Source organism: Colletotrichum orchidophilum (assembly GCF_001831195.1).
Source record: "Colletotrichum orchidophilum strain IMI 309357 chromosome Unknown Scaffold_55.1, whole genome shotgun sequence".
Lineage (NCBI taxonomy): Eukaryota > Fungi > Ascomycota > Sordariomycetes > Glomerellales > Glomerellaceae > Colletotrichum > Colletotrichum orchidophilum.
In genome coordinates this window covers 63,194-91,091 of record NW_019173011.1, presented here as the reverse complement: position 1 = coordinate 91,091, position 27,898 = coordinate 63,194, and the positions used below count along the sequence as shown (strand labels likewise).

Sequence of the window (27,898 nt, the reverse complement as noted above, 5' to 3'; positions counted from 1 at the left end):
CTGGTCCCCCGAGCCCCTCCTGTCAAGGGTTACGCTGGTTCCCCACTACCAAAGCGATGACAACCTAAACCTAATGCTCTCCGCGGGGTGGTGCTGTGAAGCTGGACGTTGCTCAAGTTGTTTAAAACAAAAAAGATGGAAAAAATCCATTTCAGACACTCGATTTGATCCACCGTCACAGAACTTCACTGTGCAGGCGGTTCATTATCAGTTTCTGGCAGTGGAAATGTTGCATGCAAAAGATTATTCATGTTCATCGTTATTATCCAGTAAATTGGCTAAGCTGGCTAAGCCATTGATTGCCATGAGACTTGCGTGTATCAGCCTGCGCGTTTGCCAACTCAAAGAGTATTGAGACTTGTCGTCGGCATCTTCAGCCAACAGAATGTTGATTGATTGATAGCAGTCTGATGTCTTCCGCGTGTCCAAAGTGAATCTGACCAAAACGGTCAAATTCAAAGACAGAGCGGGGACTTGTTCTCCGCACACAGACTAGTTGACACGATATGGAAGAGAATCTTCGAGGCAACTTAAGAGTGTGCGGGTGGCATCGCGGTCTCGTGACACACGGCGCTGCAGGCGTTCTGTCTCTTGAGTAATAAAGAATGTTTGCTTTTCTCCACATTCCGGCCTGTGTTAGTCTTCCTTGATATCTTCGTCCTCATCATCGTCACCACCGACATCGAAGACTCTGTCGCTCGCACGTTGCAGAGCTGAAGCACTGAACTTTCTCACGCCCTTCCAGACTCCCCACAGAAACGTCGCGGCGCCTATGACGACAAGACCCAAGTTGATATTCTCAACACGCGCGCGACCAGTCCCTCCTCGACGTCCAGAAGTACCAAGGATACCACTGGACCTCAAATTCCACCATTGCCAGGGCGTCATGGCGAAGAGAGACTTGACAAACCCAAGTAGTCCGAGGGAAAAGAAACCTTTGAGGAAGTGTTCCAGCCATGTTGCAGGCTCCTCGCCCATTTCGGATACAGGCTCGTGTATTGCTTCGATGTCGTCGAGAACATTCGCAGCCATGTCGGCGATTGCGCCCATGGGATCAGTCCAGAGGTTCAAAATCGGATCCGCAATGAAACCCAGGATGAATACCGAAACGACGAAGATGAGGATGGTTAGTAGTATTTGTGCAAAAGTCCCCTGCAGACGATTCGCCCAAGACAATCGCTCTAGTTTGTACTGGTAGCTGCAAGTGGGACATGCGAAGAAGTGCCGTGTGGCTGTCGAATCGGCGTATCTCCATGATTGCAAGCACCCCTCATGGACGTAGCGTTGTGACCCCTTGCACTTGCATGGTGATATGAGCCGCCCGGAATCGGGATCGTCGGATTTATAGACCGGTCGTGGACGTGAATTCATGAAGCCACTCATGACATTTGGCTCTTGAAAAGTGGGATGAACCGACTCGAAGCAGATCCGACATGTTCGTGGTCCGTAGAATCTTTGCTTGGGCTGAGACTGAGATTGCTCCCGGGGATTGTCTCTGTGCCCTTGGTCCTGATCAACAGGCTTGGCAGGCTCTGACTTCCCGGGTACGTCGGCTGCAGAAGGGCTGTTGCCCGGTGGGAGGTCAGACGGCCAATTCCACCGAGGCTTCGCAGCATCCATGGTGGAGAGTGAAAACCGATTGTTGGAGACGTCGGGGCTTTGATGCTCCTTCTAAGCATTGAGCTTTCCGTGCCGCGTTGCTGATGTGATTCTATGCTGTGAGAGGAAGAAATGCAACAGAAGACTTGGACGAAAAGGCCGGTTGGCTCGGGGTTGGGAACTTGGCCTAACGTGACCAAATGCAGCAGCGCCTACATGGCAGGAATTAGCTTAGGCAGTATCAAGACCTGGCCAACTGTCCTTTCGGAGAAGCTGTGCCAAGCGAATAAGATCTTTGGGATGGCATGGGATAAAAGAGCACCGGCAGCGAAAAAGAATATTCCAGCACCACTTTATTGCGAGCTTTCTCCAGGTGGTCATAGCTTCTACCGTCGCCCAGTTACGTCAGCAGACAGATACCGGATCAACACCACAGCCGGATATGTCACGTGCTGCCAGTTCCCCAGACGGCGCCCAGCTTCAGGCAGCTTGACGCGGCGCGAGTTGCCTAGGAGGGAGAGCTTGGTAGCTCTGACAGCCTCACCTCGTTTGACCGCAGCCAACCCACCTCCCATCCTCCTCGACCACTCTACTTGAAAACATACCTCGACCGCACAATCAAATAATCAAGCAATGGCCGACCGTTACTCTTTCTCGCTGACGACGTTCTCGCCCAGGTAAATCATTTGCTCCCATCCTATGACGTCCGCATGCTAATGGATCATAGCGGCAAGCTGGTTCAGATTGGTATGCTCCAATAAAGCCCCCACCGATGCTTCCCAGCTACAGAAACGAGACGGAACCCCGACTAGCAGGACTGACAGCCATTTAGAATATGCTTTAAACGCCGTCAACCAGGGCGTCACCGCCCTTGGTATCAAAGGCAAGTCGAATTGCCCCTCTTTCCGCAACCCCTGCTCACCCCTCGACAGCCACCAACGGTATCGTTCTTGCGACCGAGAAGAAGTCATCATCGCCCCTTGCCGACCCTAGCTCGCTGTCCAAGATCAGCCTTGTCACCCCCGACATCGGCATGGTGTACTCAGGCATGGGGCCCGACTACAGAATATTGGTGGACAAGGCTCGCAAGGTATCGCACACCGGATACAAGCGCATTTATAACGAATACCCGCCTACGCGGATATTGGTGCAGGATGTTGCTCGGGTCATGCAGGAGGCTACTCAGTCTGGCGGTGTCCGACCTTACGGTGTCAGCTTGCTTATTGCCGGCTGGGATGAGGGTATCTTGCCCGAAGACGAGACCGAGACCAAGGAGGGCGAGGAGAAGAAGCCTACAGGCAAGACCGGTGGCACTCTGAAGGGTGGTCCCATGCTGTACCAGGTTGATCCCTCTGGCAGCTACTTTCCTTGGAAGGCGACGGCGATTGGCAAGAGCGCCACGTCTGCGAAGACGTTCCTGGAGAAGAGATACACTGAGGGCTTAGAGCTTGAGGACGCCGTGCACATTGCGCTACTTACACTCAAGGAGACCATTGAGGGAGAGATGAACGGAGATACCATTGAGATTGGTAAGTATTCGAAGTTCCACGTTGAGCATGTGTCTAACTCGAAGCGTAGGTATTATTGGTCCTCCGGCGGACCACTTGCTCGGCATCGAGGGAGTCGAGGGTGCCAAGGGTCCTCGTTTCAGGAAGCTCAGTCCCCAGGAGATCGAGGACTATCTTACGAACTTGTAATTTCCGTAACGGCTAGGACGGTCTTACTTTGTACCATAGAACAGCATAGAGACATGGGGACACATGAGAACTCCGAGCTCTAGACTCAATGGATGACCTGCAATGACGATATGGCGAAGCACATTGCAATTATGATTAGATATGATTGCCGACTGGCTCTGGGTGTCAAGTCCTCTTTGCAAGGCAAAATGCGAGCTGTCTTTGCTGCTGTCCGGACTGCAGATGTTGGCATTGGAACAGACCGACCTTGCGGCGTCGCTTGGTAATTATCAGTCACAGAAATCTTGGTCGGCGAGTCGAATGCTGCCATATATCAGGCAGCAGCTGCAAGACCCTTACTGCCGAAGTTAAGTAAGAAACGCAGGAGACAATCGGCCGCCTCTCACAGTCAGTTCATTGGCTTGTGGGAACCTGAAACTGTTCGCTAATTGCTGGGCCGCAGCAACCTACATAAGGTAGTCACCTGATGGTCCCACTTGACAGCATTTGCGACCGGTCATCCGATGTGCCTCAAGTGCCTAATCACCAGGCAGATGACACTTTCCAGCGGCGGTCTACAGTCGTCTAGACTAATTCAGGAGCAGTAAGCCGCATGCGAGGAGCCTGGTCTTGCATTAAGCTAATCGCACCTGGGCGGCACAGCATTGCGACTTCAACCAAGCAAGTCAAAGTAAACTTCAACGCACACCCTTCCAATTTTCAGGATTCTACGAATCAAGCTGTGATCTGCAACTTGCGGCCAAGGTTCGTGGTTTTCACCGTCATGTGAATAGATTCGAACAAAAGTTCACACGATTTTCTATTGCATGAAGGAAGCAGGCCCAGTATCGCTGCATTTCGCCACAGTGCCATCAATTGCAGAGAAGGGTGGAATCTCGAGTTGAGATTGCTAATCAAAAATTGGCTTGAATGTGGCTACAGGCTGGCATCCTAGATGAACATGTACCTTGGAAGATCGGATAAAGAACCCTGGGAGGCTCCGGTCCGAAGCCGATGCCGACGCCGACGCCGCGTTAGTCTTCAAAGCGGAAAAGTCGCTGTTCTCGGCTTGACAAGGCACCAACGCAAGTCTTGTTGGGGGCATCAGCTAGTTGCAGCTACAGTGCCGGACCTGGAATCGATCAGAGTCCGGACAGCCAAGTTTCGGGGTTCCGGAGGATTAAAACCGATGAGTTCGGCATCGGACCCGGTTGGGCCAGACCCCAGGCCGGGGTGGATGCGGGTGACTGTGGGAACTCTCGGAGCGTCAGCGAGCCTAAATAGCTGGCTGGTCCAGGCCAATATCCGTCACTACGGATAACCGCAAGGTGCCTGATCTCCCAAACTCTGCCGGAAATGCAAGACTGATTGGTCGGGAACCAATGTCAGACTCGCTCTTTCTTTCGTCCGAGTTGTACCTTGCTCTTCCTATCGACTTCATCATCAGCATCTCCTATGCTGGACACATTAAGCAAATCAGAGCTGCCATACGGAGCAGGACCTCGGCTATTCGAGTCTAGGACGTGGTACCCCGAGCCCTAGGCTGTCGTTTGCTCCATCGCCATACATCGATCCCTGTTTTCTAGTTCAAAAGTTCACTCCGAGCGCCAAGATGTCTCTTTTGACACGGCGCGTAAGTGCGTTGCGAAGTGGTATACGTCCTCCGCAGATGTGGGCCGCCGGCCTCCTGCAGAGTCCCTGAACTCAACACAACCACCCTGTTGGAGTGCGTGGTGGCTTGCGAGTGCAAATATGGATAGCATGCCACGGATACGTGTGGCCTCGAGGTCTCAATTTTCCTCCCGACTCATTTGCTGCGGGAAAAGAAGCAAACAATCGGCAAACGTTCCCAAACGCCATCCAGGCACCCACTGCGACGCCATTCTTCACAGGGATCCCAACCTCCGGGTTACGGCATCATCGCCATATTTACGACCAAGTCAACAATTGTCGTCAGGCAATCATCGCCGAGTCACGCATGCATCGCGCCCACCGCACACGGCAAAAAGTGTACAGAAATCCCAGGCGCCCCGCGGTGCTGTGCATCGAGCCCCAAGAATCCTGGTCCCCGCGTCGCAATTTTTGGCCAATTTTCCGTTTTGAGCCGCGTCATTTAAACTTAGACATCTTTTTTGACTCATACCGACCACCCCACTGCTGGGCGAGTCTTGTCATTGTACCCCAGTACTTTGAGCGTGCTAGTGTACCGTTGCTTGGCTCACTTGGATTCTCCCGAAGTACCACGCTTCCCAAGACTGTGGTCAGGACCCTAAGACTGGGTCCTGAGGTCCACGCTAGAACCATACGAACAATGGCTGACCATTCACCATCATCTTCCGGCGAGGGTGCAGATCCTCTGGAAGATGAGGTGCCTGCCAGTGCGCCGGTCCTCGGGCCTCATAACCAGGAGACACTCTCGGCCGCCGCCGAGGAGTTGTTCCTGAGCAATGAGGCTTCTTCGCCTCTAGCTGAGCCCGCCTCAGGCACCTCGGTCATCATGAATGCGAGAGCCTACCAATCCGAGATGTTGGCCGAAAGTATGAGGCAAAACATTGTTGTTGCTGTAAGTGTCGTCGAGCCTGTGGATTAAAATCTAAGAAACCCTGGATTAGCTAATACTTGGTAGATGGACACTGGCAGTGGTAAAACGCAAGTGTAAGTGGATTATCTCCGAAAAAGCATAGATGCGTGATGTTGACATGGGCTTCTACAGAGCTGTTTTACGAATAAGGGCAGAAATAGAGAGAACGTCATCCAAACAGGTTAGTTAGGTCCAATACAGATTCTCTATCCCGGGCTAACTCTGCAGATTGTCTGGTTCTTAGCCCCCACGGTCTCGCTTTGTAATCAACAATTTGAAGTTCTCAAAACCCAGATTCCAGAGGTCCAGATCAAGTTCCTCAGTGGCGACGATAATGTGGACTCATGGTCGGACCAGCAAGTGTGGGATGCAGTTCTTCTCAATGTGCGCATAGTTGTATCGACGTATCAGATCCTGTTGGACGCGTTGTCGCATGCGTTTGTGCCTATGTCAAGACTGTCTCTAATCGTCTTTGACGAAGGTATGTGGTTTCGAAATCTAGACAAGTGTACAGGCTAATCGATACGAGCAAGCTCATAATTGCGTCGGCAAGTCTCCGGGAGCCAAGATCATGTCGCTCTTTTATCATGAAGAACAACGTAAAGGCCGCCCTACTCCCCACATCTTGGGTCTTACAGCAAGCCCGACTTTCGGTTCCAAAGTTGAAAGTATCAACACCCTCGAAGCCACGCTAGATGCTGTTTGCAAGAGCCCTACAATGCACCGGGACGACCTGCTTGCCGCTGTCAATAAACCAGAGCTGGCATACGCATCTTTCCAACCTCGACACGAGCTCGATGATCCGAACAGCTTGCGAAGCTTGAGGACAGCTATACAGTCTCTTGATATCTCGGAAGACCCTTATGTTCGATACCTTCAAGCAGAGGGAACAGATCGCAGTCGGCGTGATCTTATCTCAGTTCTAAAAAGTCACGACACATACATCCAGAACCAAATGACTTCTTTTGGTCGCCAAGCAAATCATATCTCCAGCGAACTAGGACCTTGGGCCGCAGAATATTATATCTGGGAAGTGATTTCGAGATTCAGGGCCGCAGTCAGGGCCCAGAGCGTCTGGTTCGACACATGGAAGGATGAAGAGAAACAATATCTCTTCCACATTCTCAGTCAAGTCGAATGCCAATGCCCATCGGAAGATGACCTCAGTCGTGAGGTCGTTTCGGATAAGGTGCTCGTTGTCATTGAGAAATTGTTACAAGACAAACCCGAAACCATTGGTATCATTTTCGCGAGAGAAAGAGCAACTGTCGCTGTTCTGTGTCATTTGCTTACATCGCATAAGTTGCTACGAGAGCGATATCGAATAGGTGCTATGATGGGCACGTCACAGTTCCAAGCCAAGAAGAAAGATATATGGGATCTCTCCAGAGTCGAGGATCAGCGATCGTTGCATCAATTCCGGTCCGGGAGAACCAACCTGTTAGTTGCCACCAGCGTACTCGAAGAAGGCATCGACGTGCCGGCCTGTAACTTGGTCCTTTGTTTCGATAACCCGCCGAACCTCAAGTCTTTCATTCAACGCCGCGGACGGGCCCGGAAGAAACAATCCAAGCTTTTGATGCTGTTTGATCGCTCGAAAAGTTTGGGGAAAGAATGGGAGATGCTGGAGGCGGAGATGAAGGCCCAGTACGAAGACCAAGAGCGAGAACTTGAACGCCTCCAAGAAATCGAGCAGGCCGATGAGCCAAAAGAGATGATCTACCGAGTCCAAGAAACAGGAGCTGTTCTGGATCTCGATAACGCAAAACAACATCTTGATCATCTCTGCCGAATATTATCTCCGGGAGAGTATATCGACTGGAGGCCTGACTACATCATTCACGAGACCATCATAAAAGGCGCGCCAGACTTACGGGCTACCGTAAACCTTCCGAGCTATCTACCAGCCTCGGTTCGTAGCGCCGAGAGTGAATTGGCTTGGAAATCAGAACAAAATGCTACAAAAGACGCTGCTTTTCAAGCCTATGTCAAGTTACGTGAGGCTGGACTTATCAACGACAACTTGTTGCCTTTCAAGCCGGAGGATTTTGTGCCTGGAATTGACAAAAGAGCTGCTATTCTGCAGGTCAACGGCCTACTCAATGCCTGGAATGGAGTTGCCAAAGCTTGGAAAGTCGGTAACAATCTAAGGGCAACTCGGATCCTGCTCAAGGACTCAGATGGTGCTGTCCAGGGAGAGTACGAAATGGTAATCCCTGTATGGGTTCCTGGGCTGCGGACGATACCCATCTATCTGGGCTATAACGTCACCTGGTCACTTGAATTCGGGCAGCAGCTTCCTATCGATGAGCTGGCCGGCAATGATGATACAGCTGTGCTTCTTGCTCTGCCGTATGGTCATCGTTGGAATTCGGCCGGCCTCCAGCAGATCGTAAGGTTCAGCGCAGTTGGTGCTGGAGATCTTTCCCTCGATCAAATCGGCGTCAAAGGCTTCGTCCCGGGGGCGATGTCAGCCCACGATCTGACCTGTTTCATACGCGACCAGTCTGGTTCCCCCTATACGTACGACAACGTCATCCCCAACAAACCAGCACCCGAATCTGTGCAGAAGATGTTCTACGAATTCGAAAAGGCTCCAGAGGACGTACCTTACCTAGCTCTCAAGAAGTGGTCCCGCAGGTCAGACTTTCTTCATCGGCCACAGAGCGATCCCAGTCACGGCCCCAGCACTGTCAAGCCGTACAACAGAGTCTACCCGATGCCGTGGGCAAAGGTGGATAACATACCTGCAAAGTACGCTCAGTTTGGTGTTCTCATACCGTCGATCTTGCATCATATCGAAACCCACCTAGTGGCGCGAGAGCTGTCTATGGGTATTCTGAGACCGTTGGCCATCTCCGACCCGTCTCTGGTACTCACAGCCATCAGCGCGGGAAGCGCGTGTGAACCCACAAACTATGAACGCATCGAATTCCTGGGTGACTCTATTCTCAAGTTCTCCGCCACAATCAATGTGGCCGCTCTGAGTAAGTCCATCTCCAGTGACCCGGCGTGCTATGCACGAATTGGAGAACTAACATGAGACCAGACCCGGACTGGCCAGAACGGCTCCTGTCTTTCAAGAAAGACGCGATTGTCGCGAACTCGACCCTTTGCAAGGCGGCCATCAAGCACGGCCTCGACAGGTTCATCCTCACCAAGCCTTTCACGGGGCAAAAATGGCGCCCCATCTACGTGGACGACATGCTCCAGCGCGGCGAGGAGACCTCCACGAGAAAGATCTCTACCAAGACGCTCGCTGACATCGTCGAAGCACTCATCGGGGCCTCGATGATCGACGGCGGTCTACCGAAAGCGTTGAAGTGCATGTCCATCTTCCTCCAGCAGATCAAGTGGAAAACCCTGGATGACTGCAGACAGGCCTTGTACGACGTCGCTCCCTCTGACATCGAACTCCCCTCTACCCTCGAGCCCTTGGAGCAGCTCATAGGCTACGAATTTGAAAAGAAGTCTCTGCTGATTCAGTCCATGACCCACGCGTCCTTCAACCTCGGCAACACCCTGGGCTGCCTGGAACGTCTCGAGTTCATCGGCGACTCTGTGCTGGACTATGTCATTGTCAACCGCCTCTTTACCATCGAACCCCCTCTTCCACATCAGACGATGCATCTCCTAAAAACAGCAATGGTCAATGGAGACTTTCTCGGATTTCTAGCTCTAGAACAGTCAGTCAGTCAGGACGAGGTAATCGTCACAGGCGCCGGCAGCAGTGGTAAGGAGCCCGAGCTACACCATTCGCGCTTCGCGCTGCCCTTGTGGAAATTCATGCGCCACCAAGCCCCCGCGATCGGCCTCGAGCAGGTCAACGTCTCAAAGCGGCACACCGCGCTCAGAGATGAGATGATTGAGGCAATGGAGCATGGCACGACGTACCCCTGGGCCCTCCTCGCACGCATGCAACTGCGCAAGTTCTATTCCGACGTTTTCGAGTCCCTCCTCGGCGCCGTGTACGTCGACTCTGGAGACTTGGAAGTCTGCGCCGGGGTCGTGGAGCGGTTCGGCATCCTGGAGTACCTGGATCGGATCCTGAGGGACGAGGTGCACGTGCTGCACCCCAAGGAGGAGTTGGGACATTTGGCGGACAACAAGACTGTTACGTACGTTCTGGACGTGCAAGAGGTTGAAGACGGCGAGAAGCGGTTTTCGTGTAAGGTTATGGTCGGCGACCGGTGTGTTGTCGAGGTCGACGGAGGGATTTCTAGAGATGAGGTCAAGGTCAAAGCCGCGGAGGCGGCAGTCAGTATACTCAAAGCGGAAAAGAATGAAGCGAAGCAGGAGAGCATGGATGTTCAGGAGGCTGAAGATACAGTTATGGGATAGGAGAGCGACCAGAAGGATTGGCATGTCATGGGCACAAAGTGGGGCAAATGGACAAACAAACTGGGAAAAGCAATCTATTGTATATTTCATGATTCGTACGCATGATTCTGCGGTTCGTATTCTCTCGACAAATCGACTATGGAGAGGTGGGATAAGGTGCAATAAGAGGGTATAAATTGGTGCTTTGCCCCTGAACTCCTAATCACAGAAACGAAAAGCTGCTCGCATTGGGGCCGTGCCGGGGGCCGGGATTCCCAAATCGTCAGCCTGAATATACTCCATGTCCCCTAAGTGTGGTTGGAGACCACATCAATGCTTCTCAGAGACCGAATAAAATCATAAGTCGCTTTGTCGCGTCAAAGGAAAAGCTGCACCGAAAATTGAGGATCGCTGTCGTGACACTCTGCTCTGGTGGAGAGTGCGAAGAACGAGCACGTACAGAGCACGCACAGGAATGTGCATGGGTCTAGTCGTCGGTGAGGTCAATAGCCTCCCTATTGGCATCGATCTTGACCTTCTTCCATTCGCGTTTGGTAGGCTCCTCGGTGAGATCGTAGACCTCGGCGTACTCGCGCTTGATAATAGGGCCTTTGCTCTCTCGCTTGACGGTGTTTGAGCGACGTCCATTCTATACCAAGTCAGTGTCAAGTTCTCGGTAGAGTTGCGAGAGTGAGACCCACGTTGAGCTCGTCCAGGCGCTCTGCAGCTAGCCGTCGAATTTCGGCTTCGGAAAGCTCGTCAATGGCCTCGGGGCTTGGAGTCCGAGGTATGATGAGCTCCTTTTGTAGTGCATCTAGGAAAACGTAAGTTGAGTCGAGCGAAGAGCTGGGCCTGCGTATCGTACCCCTGGAGCGGTACTTGAACATGAAGCACGCGATCGGGTCACCGCCGTTCAGAAATTCTCCGCGTACACAGATTCTCTGGGCAACCACTCCACCATCAGTGAAGCTATTAATTCATGTGAGTACAGGTGTTATTATCTCATGGATGAGAGGGGAGTCAACTTACGAGGTGCCGTGAGAGACAGCACGGCCTTTGAGCGCCTTTTCCGCGATGTCGAAGCCGGTATTCCTAGTGTCGGGGCGGCCAGATTCCGTGTAGTGCGGAAGTCCTGTGATGACCATGGGGTATATGAAGACCTCGATGACGCCAAGGGACTTTGATTTCTTCGAGTCTCCTTCAACGCGCTCCTTGGTAGCATCATCAACTAGGGCCAAGTCAGCACTCGCAACACTCAAGGCGCCTTGCCAAGGGTGACCAAACTTACTCGTGGTGACTTTGGAGAACTTGAATTTGCTCAGACGTTCACAGCGGGAGACACTTATACGTTCTCGAGAGCCCTCGGCAACGGTGCTCCATTTGTAAAACGGATCTACTTGGTGGAAGCGAGTCGCCTCGCAAACGACGCCGTCCATGCGCTTGCCGTCGATGTACAATACGAATGAGAAGGCGCGGTCCGGGCTCTCCCACCGGTGTCTGTTGTCAACTTCGTACCTGAGGGAGAAGTAGGCATCGTCCTTGGACTCGACGTAATTGAAGGTCCGGTGTGTGGCATGCTTGCGGTTCACGTCGTTCTCTAAGCCATCCAGGTCGTCGTACTCAACGGCATCCTGTCCGCTGACTTGGACCGTAACTTTTATACCCGGGAGCTCGTCAATGACGACCATCTTGCCTCACGATCCCAAACTTGCGCTTGAAATACCTTCCGACAGAGCAGATTGTTTTGGCCTGCTTGGTGCAGTCGTTACCTTAAGGTAGTGCCGTGATGTGGAAGAGTGGAATGAGGTCAATCTGGGTTGAGACGATGAGACCCACGTGAAGTTGGGGAGAAGGTGCGAACGCGACTGAAAAGGTAATTATTGGGTGGGGGGGCGCCTTACATCGAGCTGCGCTCGCTGCCTGATTGGTTTGGCCCCAGGCAGAGGTGGGGTATGTTACCAATTGTAAGTGAAGCAGCTGGCATTCCCGGTCCATCTTTACTCGCCAGATCTTGGTCGATGATTCTACTGGTACTGTCAGTCAGAGACATTTCACCAGCCACGAGTCTTGGTTAAGAAATTTGAACTTCCAGGTTGGCAAACGGGTCCTTCCCGTATCCTGTCGTTGACGACCCATTACACCGGTCGTATTCCGATCTGTGCATCGAACCTCGCTAGATAGCACTGGGAAAAGAGCGGACTCGGGCAAGCCATTATCGAAGGAAGCTCGGAGCTTGGATCAGGTCCGTCGACACGATCTCAATTTCAGCATACAGCAGTAATATCATGAATGCAACATCGGTAGGCCAGTAGATCCCCAAATACATTAAGCTCTAAAATAGGCAAAATGAAGTGAGGCCTCAACATGACGAGTCGAGGCGGCAGAGCAGTCATAATAAGACGTTCTGGACATGCCGGGATCAAAGGTGTCTGTGATTTTTAAGATACTATCCTCTCGAATGCCCGTCCGTGGAAAGGACCGTATAATTAAACGAGAAACAAGAAAAAGAATGGATCGATCGAGGGTCGAATGGGAACCTTGACATAGACCCAGAGCTTTCTAGACTAGTCAAGGCCGCTGGACCTCAGAACCCCTCGACATCCAGGCCTAGTGCTTTTTTTTTTTTTGTATAACTTTGGCTTTCCCACTGTCTACAAGGCATGGTAGTTCAAATTCATGTCAATAGTTCGAGGTAAGGAGGGTGTTCATGGCTCACTTCGTAAGCTTCTGAATGCATCATCTTCTTAAATGGCCTCACTTTTACCGTGTCTTGTTTCGAGAGGCTCATGTTTCAAGTTACTTCATCCTAAATTTGGGCAGTGTTAGATACATATTCATTATAATCCAACCTGGTCATATCAAGAGGTTTATCCTTACTGTAATCTTCTCGGATGCCTCCTATCTACGTCGGTTCCATTGACTTACTGCCCTCCAAAGCTCCTTCCGTTTGCTGAAATACCCTCTCCACTCCACCTCGTCACCTTCGTCCTCCTTCCTTCTACATGCCTATAAAATCCCCTTAAACCATCGCCCCTCCTTTGACCTCGATCTTTCAATCTTCATGGCTCTTCGAACATCAGAGGTCACAAATCAAGAACAACCACTCTCAAAGCACCCTCCCATCACCACGTCTTGAAGACGTCATGGCAGTAATTGACAGCCTCCCTGAGATCAAGGTCTCCATCCGTATCAATGGATCACATGATGACTGCATCGAGTTTGTTGACCCAGATCCCCCCGGAGTCCCCTCATCCTCGGGCTCGTCAAATCATACGATCTCCAAAGTCATCGAAAGCCAAGTCGACACCAAATTCTCTATCCACTACCAGATTCAGAACAGCCGGGGTTGGATCGATGGAGACAACAGGCTGGCCGTAGCTCTCTACATAGACGGTAATCGCATCGTTGCCCGATACCATCACAAGTGCCACCTGGTACACCAAAAAATCGCTTCGTTCATCCGCTGTGTCAAGGATAAGTCAGGCAAACCTGGCAAGGTCATTCTCAGGCAATTCAAGTTTGCACCGATCAATACAGGTGGTTCTGCTGCTATCCCTACATTCATCGACTCTTGACTGCTGACATTGATGAACCAGTCGAAGGAAGTACGGAACGTTTAGCAGCAGATGAACTCATTGCACAAAAAGTCGGCATCATTGAAGTGATTGTCTATTGTGTCGAGTTCAAGGGCTTTAAGCCGAGCGGAGTGAGGGATTCGAGAGAAGTGAAGGAGCCAGAGAAAATCGCAGAGAAGGCACTGAAAGGCAAAAGCCTGTCGCACGGCACATCGTAAGAATCACAACACTGGCTTCCGATACTCTTACTGATGATATGACAACTAGGTTTTCGGAGGGAATCGAAAAAGATGCCAGCGCAAGTACAGCCCGGAAATCATACTCTTTTCCAGATGGAAGCAAGCGCATCGCTCGATTCTTCTTCCGGTACAAGCCCAAGACTTCTCTCCAAGTCGATGGCATCATTCCTCGAGATCCTTCTCCTGAGCTCTCTCCGTCATCTCTACCTCAGACCGTGGCAATGTTGCCGCTAGCAGAAATCCACAAACTTGCCCAGGAACGTTTGGAGCAGCTTCAGGTAAGTCACGCCATTTTTAAGGCTGTTCTAGGCTGACATTTCTTTCAGCAGAAGACAAAGCAAGAGAATAGAGCTGGCGTGAAGCGTGAGGCGGATGAGGAGGCCGACTTTCAGCTACGCAAGATCTACAAGATGGACGCAGATGGAACGATTGATCTGGTTGATGATTGAGAAGGTTGTTGAGGGATATCTCAAACTTGCCAAATAGAAGTGGCTATTGCTGCGGAGGGTACTCTATTGCCATAATCTTAAGTTGAAGGGCGAGAGGAAACTCATGCCTAAATTCGAATTTGCTGTGGTAAATTAAATAGAATCGGCGAAAGTAGCTGCCTCATATCACAGTTTACATTGATGTGTTTGTTTATCAAGCGTATGAATTCTGTGATACCGCCCGCTACCTTTGATCCCAGTGTGGGATCAAACAGAAGACACGGCTCTAAGAAACTGTTTGCTGATCAAATACACGATAATCACCAAGCCTAGTCATCTTTGATGCGAGCTACAAACATAATTTCGTTTATATGCATCGTAAAAATACCACTGATTCGTTTTCAGTGCCATGACAGAGTTTCCTCGTCAATTGAGTAACGTCGTCTGATATCATCAAGTCATACGACTGGATGTTATCAACGCCGTTGGATCAAAGCAGACTGATGGTTTCTCAAATTTCATTTCGTGACCGGATGTCCCAATCATTCACCTTTGAAAGACGCTGCCATCACTATGGGCATAGAATAGGGTAGTGCCTTATTCCCGCTGACACCAATCATTCACGCGCATCCTGCTTGGCCTCAAAGTCCTTCTCGCTTCTTTTCACCAAGAACCCACAGGTCATAGTCGCATCCGCTTTAACTGCCTGAGCCTCTTCCTTCCATACTCGATAGCAGACTCGAGAGTTCGCTCGTCAACATTGATCTCTCATTCTGGTCAACCCATTTCCCCGTTTGATGCGCAAAAGCTTGCTCCATTTCACCTTTGGCACCATCTCTCGTCTGAGCTTTGGCCTGAACCTTTAGTATGTAGAAGTAGCGAGAAACTTCTTGGGTCTAGAGGGGGAACCGTAGCCGAAAGCCGCCACGGCAGATCGCTTCCTAGAAGTTTGAATATCTTTCGATTCAAAGGATTGAATCGGGATGGCTTCGTCATCGGGTATATCTCTCTGAAGGTGCGGCTCTTCCACGACGGATTGTGGAGGTTTCGGTCGGATGGGAACGAACCGCCTGTTCAGTTCCGAGTCGTAGCCATCTTCTGTGTCCAGTAGTGCTGAATGTATTGAGCTGGGATCTGTGTCCATAAGTGTCAGAGTCTGTGCAGGGACTACTGACAGATTATCAAGATCTGGAAGCAATGAGGAGGAGTTTCGCATTAAGTTGACTCCTCCGAACATATTCAATCCATGCTTTGGAAGCGCTGGAACGTCAGACAAGTCGATCAGGTCCTCATCGCAGTCGTTCTCGTCGTTGCTCTTTTGCTTGGGCAGGGGCAAGTTCCCTGAAGAAAGTCAGTCTTAGGAAGAAACAACTTGATGGAGAAATTTACAGACCTCTTGGTCCATACCTGAAATTGAACCTTCCGATCGGGCGCTCATAGTTGAGCCGCTTCACATTGTATGTGTCCGCTGCCAGGACGTTCTTCACTTTCTTCCCAGGTCCCAAGCTAGTGGCCACTGTCATAAGATGTCTCTCATTCTACATGGCGTTAGGAGTCAACTCACTTTCTGGTCTGAACTGATGGACCGGAGGTACTAATGTCGTTGAGAAGTCCCCTCTCTGGTGACCCGAGAAGCTTGACAATGTATAAATCAATCCGGATGGTGCCTCGAATCGCCTTATCGTCTTTCTTGGCCGTGCCAAACTTGAAATGTTGTAAAACCTGTTTGCCTCTCTCGGTTTGACTCAAAATCCCAAAAAATTCCATGCGAAATTGACGTGATTTCTGGGAGATAATCATGTTCTTCGTGTACAACCGTCGAAGAACCTCGGTATCGTCGAGTTCCAGCAGCATCATCAGCCCATCGTCGGCAGCAAGAAGTCTGGGAAAGCCTGCGCCAAGAAGAACATGAATCGAAAATTTGGCACCCTCTTTGACCTCGATCACTTTGCTGCAGCTGAAAGGAGCTTCGTTTGCGAGGCTCTCTGCTGTCAGGTCATCTCGCTCCAGGGCTGGAAAACCAGCCACCCGAACGACCACCCGTATGTAGACATGGAAGTCGAAACCTGCCATTGTTTCGGCTTGCTGAAACTGAGAGGTAATATTGCAGCTTGTAGGTGTGGTAGTACTTCTACGGCTTGGAACCAGCTGAGTCCACAACCGAGGCACGGCTGTGGCTGGACACGGTCGATTTGCAGCAGTTGGACGGTGGGTAGCCATATTAGCCAGGGAGGCACCAGATGTGCCTTCCATGGGAGTATTCCGTTTTAGGTCCCCTCTTCCTTCCGATTTCCTAAGCGAAGGCCATCTGCTCGAAGATGGATAGCGCGCAGACGGAGCCTTATCCATGCTACATTAAGCTGGGCAAAAAGCCCCAAGGAAGCCGCGCCCTGATCAAACGGCTGACGGCGCACAAATCTCTATTGATGTGATTGCAAATTATCTCAATTCTTCTGATGTTACAACTCTCACATAAGTCGGAAGAGGCTTTTTAGTAGTTGAAACATCATCGAAGAACATTTGTATGCTCTGGGCCTGGGACAAGCAGCAGGACTTCACAGGTGTGACAGCCATTCCATAAATAAGTAGGATGGTTTGTAACTTACTTGACAAGGATAAGATGTTACATCAAAAGTTACAGAGAACAATAAAAAAACACTTGGACGCTTGAGAATTTATATATGTAACAGTATTTATATTGTTCTGGGAGCAAGCTTTCTGATGGGGCGTGAGTCCTACTACTTGTCTCTCACCCGTTCCCTCAAACGAAGTTTCGATCAAAGTAAATTCAACATCCTTTCAACCAAACACTGTCCCTCGTCTGAACTTCCTGAATTGGAGTTGCCCTTCGTTGTGATGGGCTTCAGTTCATGATTCAAACCCCCTACATGAGGCTCGTTTTGACGAATGAGACTCTTCCAGCAAACCCCATCATCAACTGGTTCCTCCTTCACACTGAACGCACGATCTCGTGGTCTAAATCTCTAGTAGCCGCCTGTAAGATCAAAAGCATCATGGCCGTTTCTCAGCTTGATAATCTTGTAAGGTCGAGTCGATCGCTCATCAGCGTCCTCCGTAAGATCACAGAAGTCGCCATAGCTCCGTTTCTTCTTCTGAGTCGATGGCTGCGCTCGCTCGTCCTAGTAGAAAAGTGTCAGTTCGCAAACTAATTAATATTGACGGCACCCCTACTTGAAGCTGTTGATGTCTCTCCCGAGCAAGGCGTTCGACCTCATCGTCGTGAAGGTCCTCGAATCTAGGAAGGCTCGACTTTGCCAAGTAGGCCGGCATCTGGCGGAATGGTGGCATCGGAATCGGCTCGGGCCCGGGGGTCTGAGGAACGATCTTCTCGATCTTCAGCGCTTCTTTACAACAGTCAATCTCAAATCGGTACAAACGTATTCTTGCGATATATTGGCGCATACCTCGCGAGCGATATTTGAACATGTAGGTCGCAAAGAGAGCACCCGTGCGGACTTGCTCAATGGCTGCTCGATGCATCTTTCTGGGAGGTCGCAAAGGCATGTTGACCGGCTGGGTGAAGCTGTGGAGATCTGGTCAGCGTGATGGATATATCATTGGGGGGCGATCGTTGCACACGAAGTCCCATGGTGGATTGGGCGGCCCTTGATTGCTTCCTCAGAGATCTCGCACTTGTTATACTGCGGCTCGCGGAACGGTCTCTCCAAGTTTACACGTCTGTTGCGGCGTGGAACACCAGCAAATCTGGCAAGCCTAACGCGTACCTCGATTGTACCTAGGTTTTTGGCTCGCCGAAAGTCGCCATCGGTGACATCTTGGTCAACTATGTAGAAACATTAGCTTCTAATATTTGTGAAATGTCGAGTGATGGGCTGTGTTTACCTGCAGTGACGGTCTCGAACTTGAAGTTACTCTCAACCATTGAAGTTCGGTCCTGGTTGGGATGTCTCTTGCCTTTAAAGGCAAACTGCCAGCTTCCATCTTTGAATTCATCATCGTAGCAGAATCGCCTTCCCATGAAATGACCGTCGAGGAAGAGAAGGAAAATCAAACCTTCGCTTCGATGGACCCAAGAATCAATGGAGGCATTATCCAAGACTTTGATGTGAACTGCGAACTCGGCTCCGTTCTTGCTCTCAATGTAGTTGCGGGCGCAACGCTCAGAATCGTTCATGTATCTCTCAGGCTCATAATACGGATACGGGTCGGGGTATTCATCAGCATCTCGGTAGCCCCTCTCGAGGCGAACAGAGACTTCGACTGCGGGCAGGGTATCGATGATTGCCATCTTGGGAAAGAAATGTATGTAATCTTCAATTTGATGGGAGTGCTGCCAAATCTCGTGAGCGTAATATGAATGACCGTGAAAATTCCGGTGATGGAGAAAAGGAATCAAGAACAGAGGAGACCACAGCCTTGGAAATTTGTCTTTTGAACAAGATACTGGTAGAAGAATGTGAACACATGAAAACACAGACAAAGAATTGCATGGCTGAGGTAAAAGGAAGCTACTTTGTGTCGCGCCTTGGTGGAAGAGGAGGGGACGTGGGCTGTCTGAAAGAAGTTGTAGAGGATGTGGATGTGGATGACTCCGGTGGCAGGTGCAGACAAGAGACCCGGCACCTTCTGAATAACTACCTTCTCTCTACAGATTCTTCAATGCCGCCTCAAATTTTAAATAGGCAGTTCAGGGAGGATGGGAGGTGCGCTACCCAAGAGGCACCTGCCTCCTTCCTGCTCAGAGAGACTTCTGGCTTTGGACTGAACGGAATTGGCCCTTTTTTTTTGGGGGGGGGGGGGGGGGGGGAGATGGGGATAAGTCATCTTTGCTGGGTTGTGGTGTTGTTTGGTTTTTTTTTCGTGTGCTCTGTATTGGTTTCTTTTTGTTTAGTGTTTTTTTTGGTTTTTTTTTGTTTTACGGTTTTTGGTTGTTTGTTGTTGGGGGGGTGGTTGGATCTTGGTTTCGAGATGAGTCCCAATACTAGTGCAAGAATGTTTGTGATTATTTTCACGATCCGTCGGATAGGAATCTTTGAATTTCTTGATGGTTGTGTTGTTGAGATCGTGTAAGTGACATCCATGAGATTGGGTACGTACCGGCTCCGCTTCCCGTCTCCGAGTCAGTGGGCCGTACTGCTGAGGTAAGGCGCCGAGGTGACAGTGACACTAGAACTGTGAAAGGAAACGGGGACGTGGATCCCACCCCTGCAGCACGCGCCGAAGGGGGCCCGCCCGACTCGCAGCGACACTGGAGCTAGCCCAGCTCGCTCAACTTCCTGTCTCCCGCCAACTCGGAAGCCCATGACGTTCAATGCACCTGTCAGGACTCCTTGTCCATCTCCAACCCACGAGTTTAGACGCGACGATGGTTGATACCAGACATGTGATGACCACTTGATTCGTTGCAACCTCAATCGATCCTTTCCCCTCCCCTCCGCCCGGACGAGCGCCATCATGTCTCCAGAGGCCTCCAGCAACATTCGAGTCTTTATCCGCTGGCACGACCAGACTGTCTTCGCTGGCGAGGATATCAAATGCACCATCACCTTCAAGAACATTGCTCGCGATCCCAACCAGCAACGACAGTCCCAGCGACTCACACCTGTAGACAGACCGAGGCATGTCTCGCCCTTGCTGAGAGGCAAGTCTAGCGCTGGCTTGACCCCGCCGAACTCTGCTCAAACCCGCGGTCATCGATCTGCTCTATCCCTCAACGTACCAGTCACCCAGTCGCGAAGCCGCGCAGGCTCAGTGCCGTGGACCCCATCGCATCCTCCGAGTGCTCTCGAATACCGTGGCAATGGCCACAAGAAGTCCGTTTCCATTGTATCAATTGGTTCCACCAGCACCGTACCCGACGACAATCAGAGCAATGCTAGCTCCGTAAAGGCGCATCGGCCTGCTCGCGGCCATGCCAGAGCATCCAGTCTACAGATTGTCCCTCGGGGAGCTGCACTGGGGCTCGGGCTCACAGCACCTCACTCTGGTCAGAACTTGAGTGCCACATATTCACTTGGAGTCCAAATACTGACTCCATCGCAGCGTCGCCGAGGCATATAAGCTCGCCTTTATTCAACTCGACATCCGCTTCCGACACACCTCCGTCCAACTCGCGATCCTCGACCGCACCAAATACCCCTGGCGTAGCAGGCCCCCAACGTCCCATCAGATCACCCTCCAACGCGCTGGCTGAATTCCGGTTTCCAATGGTACAGTCGCCGCTGTCGGACACCCAAAGCACCCCAGTAGCGTCACATCACGATGGGCTGTTGAGTCCAAACACCGAAGTACCTCCAACTCTAGCCATACGAAACAAGGACGGCGTGCTTACCAACCCTATCGATCATCCTACACCAGCCATGCGGATACTTTCGACGACAAGCATGGGCGGAGGAACACCACGCAGCAGTGGAGAATTCTACTCAATGAGCAACAACTCTACTGAAACTTTGGCTTCAGAATATCCAACGCAGCCCACACGGGGTCCCATGCGGCCGCCACATTTCCGAAAATCTTCCAACCTTGCGTCACATAACCCGAGGCAGCCGGAGTCGTTGATGATGGGTTATGCTCAAATTCAAGGCTCATTCACTCTAGATGGTTCGCTCATCAACCTCGGACCGTTTGAGCAAGTCAAGCGTAAGGCCGTTGTCGGCGGCCAAGGAGGTGGTGTCATAGGAGTGGAGCCTTCGAAACGGGAAAGTGGACTGCTTCGAAGTTTCGGATGGGGAAGCATCAGCAACTCCATCGGAGAGCTGCTTGGAGCCGGTGAGGTCAGCAGCATCAAAGATATGCGCGGCATCGCTAGTGCCAAGTCCGTTCCCTTGCTATCAACCCCTCAGTCCATCTTGTTCGTGGACTTGAACCTTGCCCCCGGAGAACACAAGGCTTTCGAGTATTCGTTTCAGCTCCCAAAAGGCTTACCACCGACACATAAGGGAAAAGCGGTAAAGATCTCTTACAATCTAGTTATTGGCACACAGAGAGCAGGTGGTTCTAAAGAACAACAGGTTCGCTCTGTGGAGATACCTTTCCGAGTACTTGGCAGCGTGAACAGCCATGGAGAGATTCTCGGCCATGATCTCATGAACCCGTATATTATTCTTCGCGACCAGGCGAAAATCAAGACCGTCGACAAGCTGTCGACCCTCAGCGAGATTAATAAGTTAAAAACGACCAAGACGGACGCAACGATTAATGAATTTCTCGTTTACGTCGACGAGCTCCTTACGAGGCCCCGGCAGGGCTCCAATGCAGGTCTACTTTCGCCCACAGCATATCCCAGCTCTCGGCGCCCATCAATGTTTGAGGAGTCGACGACGGCCACAGAGGCAATCAACATGGCTATTATGCGCAGTAACCTGACGTTCGAGGGTCAACAAAGCCCGAACCGCTTCGAGATTGCCCGTAATGGACAGCGCGTTGGCGTCGTTATGCTTACGCGCCCCTCGTACCGTCTGGGCGAAGTCGTTACTATGGCCATCGACTTCACAGACGCCGAGATCCCCTGCTACGCGGTCCACTCGTGCCTCGAGTCCGCAGAGCGAGTCGAGCCGCATCTGGCTATCCGCTCAGAGGCCTCGATCCACCGCGTCACGCGAAAAGTCTACGTATCCGCCTCGGAAGCCACGCTCTACTCGCGGAGAATGGTATTCACGCCGACCATACCCATCACCGCTACGCCAGAGTTCGTCACGACGGGCATCTCCTTTGAGTGGAAGATACGCGTAGAATTCGTGGTACCGAGCCAAGAGACGGAACTGGAGCGCGAAGCGCCCAGCACGCACCCCTTACTAGAAGAGATATCCCGGGACGAGCGCGGGGGCCTGGTGCTCGTGGCCGTGGAGAACCTGGCGTGCGAGAGCTTCGAGGTGGCGGTCCCGCTGCGGGTATACGGTGCCGTGGCGACGGGGCTCGAAAAGTTGGAGCGGGATGAGGCGTTGGAAGAGGGACTCGCTGTTTGATTATGAGGAGCAGTAGGTAAGTAGGTAGGTAGGTAGGTAGGGTTACTTTGGTGCCGTTGCGGACACCGCGCATACGATACAGTGCAGACGAAGCCAGAACAAGCAGGTTCATTTGCGGGCGTTGGATAGAAAAACAATTTCCTGGAACACGGCACCTCTTGTTTTCCTTTTTTATTTTCCGTCAAACAGATTAAAACAGTCTTATTCCTCGAGAGGTAAGGTGGTCTGTTTGAGAAGGATTCGGGGGCCCTTTGCTTTTTCTTCTTCTTCTTCTCACCTTGTATATATAATTCAATGCGAATCTCACGCTGCCTACTTCGAGGCCAAATCAAACACCTCAATCAGGCTCGTTACGGTTTCACGTGGTAGCTTCATCGATCAAGACGTCAGTAACAAGGGTCAAAGGACGAGTCAAGAGTCAAGCCTTGCCAGGTTCTATTTCCCGCGCCTGATCCAAGTGAAAAAAAAGGAAGGGGGCGCGCGACCCGGTCAAGATATGTAAAAACGGTAAAACCCAAAAGAGCTTGTGGTCAAAATTTCTCAAGGACGCAAGAATCCGCATCCCAGTTTCCTCGTCTCCTGTTGTTCATATCCCACGATGTCCAATGTAAGGCACCCCGGTGTAGTAAGTAAGTAGTCTGTCATCCCCAGTTTCCCGTCCGCAATACCCCTCCTCTCCAGCTATCTGTCCCATTATGTCCTTGGGCACGTTGAAAACTCCTGGCTCCAGTTCGCCTCTGCCTCCCCAGGACTCCGTTATCTTGTCTCTATGTGACGAATATCTCTTTCGCAATCGAAAAAAAAATTGGAAAGTAAAAAACCAAAAACCAAAAGAAAATATCGCTGCTGCTGTGTCGAAAGAACGATAAAGGGAAAATAGAAAAAATTTGCCGACAATCCAAAGGAGGGGCTACGATGCCCCTATCCGCCTGGATTATCCCCAAAGTCCACGACCTGGCACATCTGGACTTTGTGCTGTAAAGTAGGTCGATGATGATTCTCTTCCCAAACGCCAGTTGTTCTTCTCCAGATAACGCCGTTGTATCCAGCAAGTGTTGTACAGTGCGGGTAGGAAGGGTTGGTGTAAAAATACAAGGATTTTGTGTTAAGAAAATGATGCCGAAGTGGTTCCGCCGCCGGCAGTATCAGGCCGTACGGCCAGGAGCTCTTCTTCACGCTCATCGCTTGGAGTCTGTACCTCTCTCCCTTGGAATGTATTCCGCAGCTTTTCATCGAGCATGGAGGCCAGACGCTCCTCATACTGGTCTAGGAGATCGCTCAAAAGGGCAGAATCGTGCATGGCTTTGGTCCTGGTGGCCCTGTCACCGAGAGCGGCAGTTGTTAGGCGCAACTCTTGGTCGATTTCAAAGATGACGTCCTCGCTAAGAGGCTCCGTAGAGGAGAGCTTCTTTCTATAAGCCCGCAACGTACGACACGCCTGCTCTGTAGCCATGTTGAGATTACCAAACCCGCGCAAGTTGGGCGAGCTCTTCTTTGGCGGCAGGCCCAACGACGGCAGCGAGGGCCGCCTAGATGCCCTCGACTTCGGACTAATGGGTGGGCTGCCAGACCCTGACGACCGTCGGGATGGTGTATCTTCGGCTAGCGGGCTGCTTTGCATGCCAGTCTTGGGCGTGCTCACGGCGTTGTTGCTTAGGCCGTACCGAGACGTCCGACTCCGAATGGTCCTGGGCGGCGAGCGCCGACCGCCCTGTGCGGAAGATGGGCGTTGAAACTCGGCCAGCTCCGCTTTGGAGAGGACTCGTCGCAGTGGCGGTCTGGTGGAAGCAGATCCGTCTTTCATTGGTGACGGATCTCTACTTGTAGACAAAGGAGCAGTGTCGTCCGCTTCCATGGACCAAAGCATCACGGTCCCGTCAGACCCTACGCTGATGACCCTTTGGCAGCCATCTTCGTCGTCGGTCAACGTGACGCCGTTGATAGCTTCTGTGTGGCCCCATTCCCTGTCTACAAAGAGACCGGACTGAGCGTCGTAAAGACGGACGGATTTGTCCGTGTTTGATATACCCAGTAAAAAGCCCGATTCTTTCCCGGCGGGCTGAGTGAAAATGAGAGACTCCAGAATGGCAGTTTCGGCTCCGCTCTCATCAACACACTTGAAGCAGTGGAGAAGCCTGCCATTGGATAGATCATATTGACAGACTGATCGGTCAAGCATGGAGACGAATGCAGTTCTGTCATCCTGGCCCAGAACGAACGAAGTCGGCGCTGCCTTGAGAGTGTTTGCCCGAGAAGGAAGAGCAGCAAGCTCGTCTTCCTCGTCCAATTTGCAGACTATGTCGTAGGTTTGCAATGTCCTGTCCATGGAACATGTCATTATCTTGTCCTCTGATGGAATTAACACTTGAACAACCCTGGCAGCGAATTCCAGTGTTTGGAAGTGCCGGAAGTCTCCACCTGATGTACGATGAAAAAGTTGCGCGGTCCTGTCCCTGCCGCAAGTAGCCAGTAAGAACTTGGTGTCATCTTCGTAGATGCTGACGCCCTGGCAATCGGACGAATGGGCTTTCGTCTCAAGCAGGCATTCCTTCGTAGACAGGTCAATAATCCTAAGAACGCCAAACTTGTCGGCCGCTACAAGCATCTTCCCAGCCCTAGTCGCTCGGACCACGTTGAGCTGGTTGACCGGTTCCATCTCGCTCTCAGGGATGACCTGTTCAATGGGTATATCTAAGGAACACTTGATCTTGCCCTTCATATCCCAAAAAATGACTTTGCCAGAGCCGGACCACGTGAAGAAATCTGCACCTTGGTCGTTCGGCTTTGGCATTGATTGAATGCCCAAGATCTGGTCTCCGTGGCCCGGAATAGAAACGTGCGATGGGTCTTTCTCCAGCTGCCCCGGCTGGTAGCTCGAGCTCCAAATGTCTACTGTGTGCTTCTCGTCGATAGTTACGAGGTTTTCTGTCAAGAAACCCATGGCTACCAGACCAGCGGGCGCGACGCTTTTCGATAAGATACCGTCTGGGAGACTGTCGAGGACGGCTTTGACGCTGAGAGTCGCAAATTGACCCGCCTTTCCCGAGAGGTATGCAGTGGCATGTCTGATAGTGATGGAAGTTATCGGGAAGTCGACCGTGAGTGACCTAACGAGTTTCGTCTGTTTGCCGTCATCCTCCACCACACAGACGTCGCCGGCCTCAGAGCATATGATTATACTCGTTTCATCGACAACGGCCGCGCAATTAAAGGTGCCGTCCAGCAGTGATCCGAGTAGTACGTTGCGACCGTTGAGGACTCTCTGGGGTGCGGAATTGCCCTCGTTGAACTTGGTCTTCAAAGGGGAAGAGGTCTGAGTTTCCTCAACTTTCCATATCTTGATGTGTCGCACGCCGAGTGTGATAAGACTGCTGCCCATCCACACCATGCCCTTGATGGTGGAGGTACACTTGTTCTGCTGGTACAGCTTGGCAGCACCTGTACGAGGGTCGATTCTCCAAATGTAAAGGAAGCCGTCGTTGGCCGTTCCCAGGGAAGCAAGCCACCTGGTATCCGCCGACCAAGCAACCGCATTCACACCGAACCCATGCTCGCTGATGGACACCAGAGGCACATCAGATGACGCGTCCTCGAGATTGAAGATGAGCACGCGAGGCGCGTAGCCCGTCTCTCCGACTGCCAAATATCTCCCGTCCCGACTCAGCGCCAGACACGTCGCTGCCTTGATGCGCTCACGGCTGGTCCACGTCGATCCCGGCGAGTCATTCCAGTTCTGCGAATCCCGGATCCCAATCGCGGTGCGATTCCTGCTATCGTTAGCCTTGGGCGTCGAGGGCGCCGAGTAGGTGTTTGTTAATGCCGAAGAGCCGTATACCGGGTTCGCAGTCGGGCGGGCTCGGTAGAAGCGCTGGGCGTAGTGCTCCCCGTCAACATCGACAACGACGACAGCACCGCCTGCTATGTAGGCAAAGGATGAGTTTACGGTGTCGAAGCCTGTAGGCGAAGCGCAGGTCGTGCCAATAACTCGTTTGAGGGAAAGCCGGGTCTCATGGGGCAGGCGCCCTCGGAGAGGGCTTCGATTAGATCGTTGTTGAAGGTAAGGGGAATTTCCCGGCGTCAGTCTGAGCCGGTTCGAGGGAGTGGCGCTCATTGTATCGCCATTGGCTCGCGAGCGTCGTCGCAAGATGAGGTGGGATTCCGGGTGGTGTAGAAGATTTACGTCGCAGAGGTCACCCCAGGTAAGTCAGTGACGCGATTGAGAATGCAAAGGAAAGAGTGTGTGCCTCGAGGTCGGTTATCGCAAGTCCAAAAGAGAGTGAGATAGGTAGGAGGAGTTGGCAAAATTAGTGTAATAGGCGCGCCGAGCGGTGTAAGTCGAGGAGGTGAAAAAAGTTGGCTGGCAGTGAATGTTTAAGGGGATGGAAAGCTGCGATGGAGGTCAATTTCTCTGTCTCACTCAATTGGTCAAGACAATCAATTGTGCATGAAGAAGGAGGGACATACAGTGACATCCGGGGGGAAATGTTCCCAAGCCCTGCAGGAAGTAATGGGGGGGAGAAAATAAAAAAGGGTGCAGGTATCCGAGGATAAGGAAGAAGAAGGAAGGACGTGATGTGCCGAAAGGTGAAGAGGTTTTGCGGATGGACGGTTTTCCAACGTCCAGGTCGGCTCAGGGTTGGAGCTGGTTGGACGAAGGAGCAGTCTGCCGGGAAGGGCCCTGGTGTAGGAAGGGGGTGATGTGCGGTGCCTGGATTGCCTTGCCCTGTGCTGTAAATGGACGGTCGCCTGTTGGTCGCAGCTTGCTGCAGGTGGGAGCTGGGAGTGGGAGTGCTGAGGTGGGAGAGGAACCTGGAAGCGTTTGGTTGGATGGGGTTGCAGTTGCAGCAGTGAGCACCAATGGAGAGTGTGGGAGACGGAGGAGAGCATCAACGGGCGGGGGTCAAGTCGACCAACTGGGTCGATTTGCCCTTTTTCTGGATAAACCCCGTCAGTCTGTTTCCCAAATGGGGCACTCCAACCCACCAGCTGGAGGGGTTATTGAAGGCGGTCTGGCGGGAAGGATCCAATCACAGAACTCGTCACACCGAGGCTTCACTACCTTATGCGGTTTCTATCTTACAGCATGCTGATGGGTTCTTCCGTTTAGCGGTCATAAGTCAGCAGTCTGAATACTCGTTTCGCTGCCGTTGACGGACCAACTACCTATGATGCGTAAGTAGGACAATAATGGAATGGTGACTTCTGCATCGCGGTTGTGAAACACGCCCATCGAAGAATTCCTTTGTTCTCCTGATGTCATGGCCCGGGTGATTTCCACCAAACGTCTCACTGATTATTCTTCAAGAGAGAGCGCTCTCAAGAGGTCCAAGAGTCCAAGGCTAGTTAGTGCCAGCCAATGACCCCCAACTTCTGTCCGGGAAAATGCCCCCCCCCCCTTGGTCCAGAAAAAGCATACATTAAAACGTCTGGCCAGCAGCTATCCCCCTCCGCCTCCAGTCGCTCAGGCAAAGTCGTCCGGCCGGCCGTTCTTTAATTGAATACCTACAGATCGAAACTCTGTATTCGGGTGAAGC

The 27,898-nt window shown here is 51.7% G+C and overlaps 9 protein-coding genes across 9 annotated transcripts; 4 read left to right on the top strand and 5 right to left on the bottom strand.

Moving 5' to 3' along the window:
- Positions 1–636: 636 nt before the first annotated feature.
- Positions 637–1,620, bottom strand: CORC01_07037 (uncharacterized protein; the record flags this gene model as incomplete). Its single annotated transcript, XM_022618675.1, has 1 exon — positions 637–1,620. One exon carries the CDS (start codon positions 1,618–1,620, stop codon positions 637–639), a length of 984 nt encoding a protein of 327 aa, XP_022474775.1.
- Positions 1,621–2,232: 612 nt separating this feature from the next.
- CORC01_07036 (proteasome A-type and B-type) lies at positions 2,233–3,296 on the top strand (the record flags this gene model as incomplete). The annotated part of the gene is made up of 5 exons (XM_022618674.1): positions 2,233–2,276; positions 2,327–2,346; positions 2,432–2,473; positions 2,532–3,128; positions 3,178–3,296. The coding sequence occupies 5 exons, from the start codon at positions 2,233–2,235 to the stop codon at positions 3,294–3,296; spliced, it is 822 nt and encodes a 273-aa protein (XP_022474774.1).
- Positions 3,297–5,253: 1,957 nt separating this feature from the next.
- CORC01_07035 (RNase3 domain-containing protein) lies at positions 5,254–10,197 on the top strand (the record flags this gene model as incomplete). The annotated part of the gene is made up of 6 exons (XM_022618673.1): positions 5,254–5,838; positions 5,902–5,930; positions 5,989–6,037; positions 6,085–6,337; positions 6,390–8,843; positions 8,906–10,197. The coding sequence occupies 6 exons, from the start codon at positions 5,254–5,256 to the stop codon at positions 10,195–10,197; spliced, it is 4,662 nt and encodes a 1,553-aa protein (XP_022474773.1).
- Positions 10,198–10,663: 466 nt separating this feature from the next.
- On the bottom strand, positions 10,664–11,864 carry CORC01_07034 (uncharacterized protein; the record flags this gene model as incomplete). The annotated part of the gene is made up of 4 exons (XM_022618672.1): positions 10,664–10,825; positions 10,878–11,145; positions 11,206–11,404; positions 11,465–11,864. 4 exons carry the CDS (start codon positions 11,862–11,864, stop codon positions 10,664–10,666), a joined length of 1,029 nt encoding a protein of 342 aa, XP_022474772.1.
- Positions 11,865–13,319: 1,455 nt separating this feature from the next.
- Positions 13,320–14,439, top strand: CORC01_07033 (uncharacterized protein; the record flags this gene model as incomplete). The annotated part of the gene is made up of 4 exons (XM_022618671.1): positions 13,320–13,713; positions 13,773–13,965; positions 14,019–14,268; positions 14,317–14,439. 4 exons carry the CDS (start codon positions 13,320–13,322, stop codon positions 14,437–14,439), a joined length of 960 nt encoding a protein of 319 aa, XP_022474771.1.
- Positions 14,440–15,280: 841 nt separating this feature from the next.
- Positions 15,281–16,491, bottom strand: CORC01_07032 (uncharacterized protein; the record flags this gene model as incomplete). Its single annotated transcript, XM_022618670.1, has 3 exons — positions 15,281–15,759; positions 15,812–15,924; positions 15,983–16,491. The coding sequence occupies 3 exons, from the start codon at positions 16,489–16,491 to the stop codon at positions 15,281–15,283; spliced, it is 1,101 nt and encodes a 366-aa protein (XP_022474770.1).
- Positions 16,492–17,402: 911 nt separating this feature from the next.
- CORC01_07031 (uncharacterized protein) lies at positions 17,403–18,688 on the bottom strand (the record flags this gene model as incomplete). Its single annotated transcript, XM_022618669.1, has 5 exons — positions 17,403–17,558; positions 17,611–17,783; positions 17,844–17,962; positions 18,019–18,223; positions 18,283–18,688. The coding sequence occupies 5 exons, from the start codon at positions 18,686–18,688 to the stop codon at positions 17,403–17,405; spliced, it is 1,059 nt and encodes a 352-aa protein (XP_022474769.1).
- A 1,166-nt stretch (positions 18,689–19,854) lies between these two features.
- Positions 19,855–22,364, top strand: CORC01_07030 (uncharacterized protein; the record flags this gene model as incomplete). Its single annotated transcript, XM_022618668.1, has 2 exons — positions 19,855–20,386; positions 20,443–22,364. 2 exons carry the CDS (start codon positions 19,855–19,857, stop codon positions 22,362–22,364), a joined length of 2,454 nt encoding a protein of 817 aa, XP_022474768.1.
- A 1,105-nt stretch (positions 22,365–23,469) lies between these two features.
- On the bottom strand, positions 23,470–26,475 carry CORC01_07029 (WD domain-containing protein; the record flags this gene model as incomplete). The annotated part of the gene is made up of 1 exon (XM_022618667.1): positions 23,470–26,475. The coding sequence occupies one exon, from the start codon at positions 26,473–26,475 to the stop codon at positions 23,470–23,472; it is 3,006 nt and encodes a 1,001-aa protein (XP_022474767.1).
- Between the last annotated feature and the right edge of the window lie 1,423 nt (positions 26,476–27,898).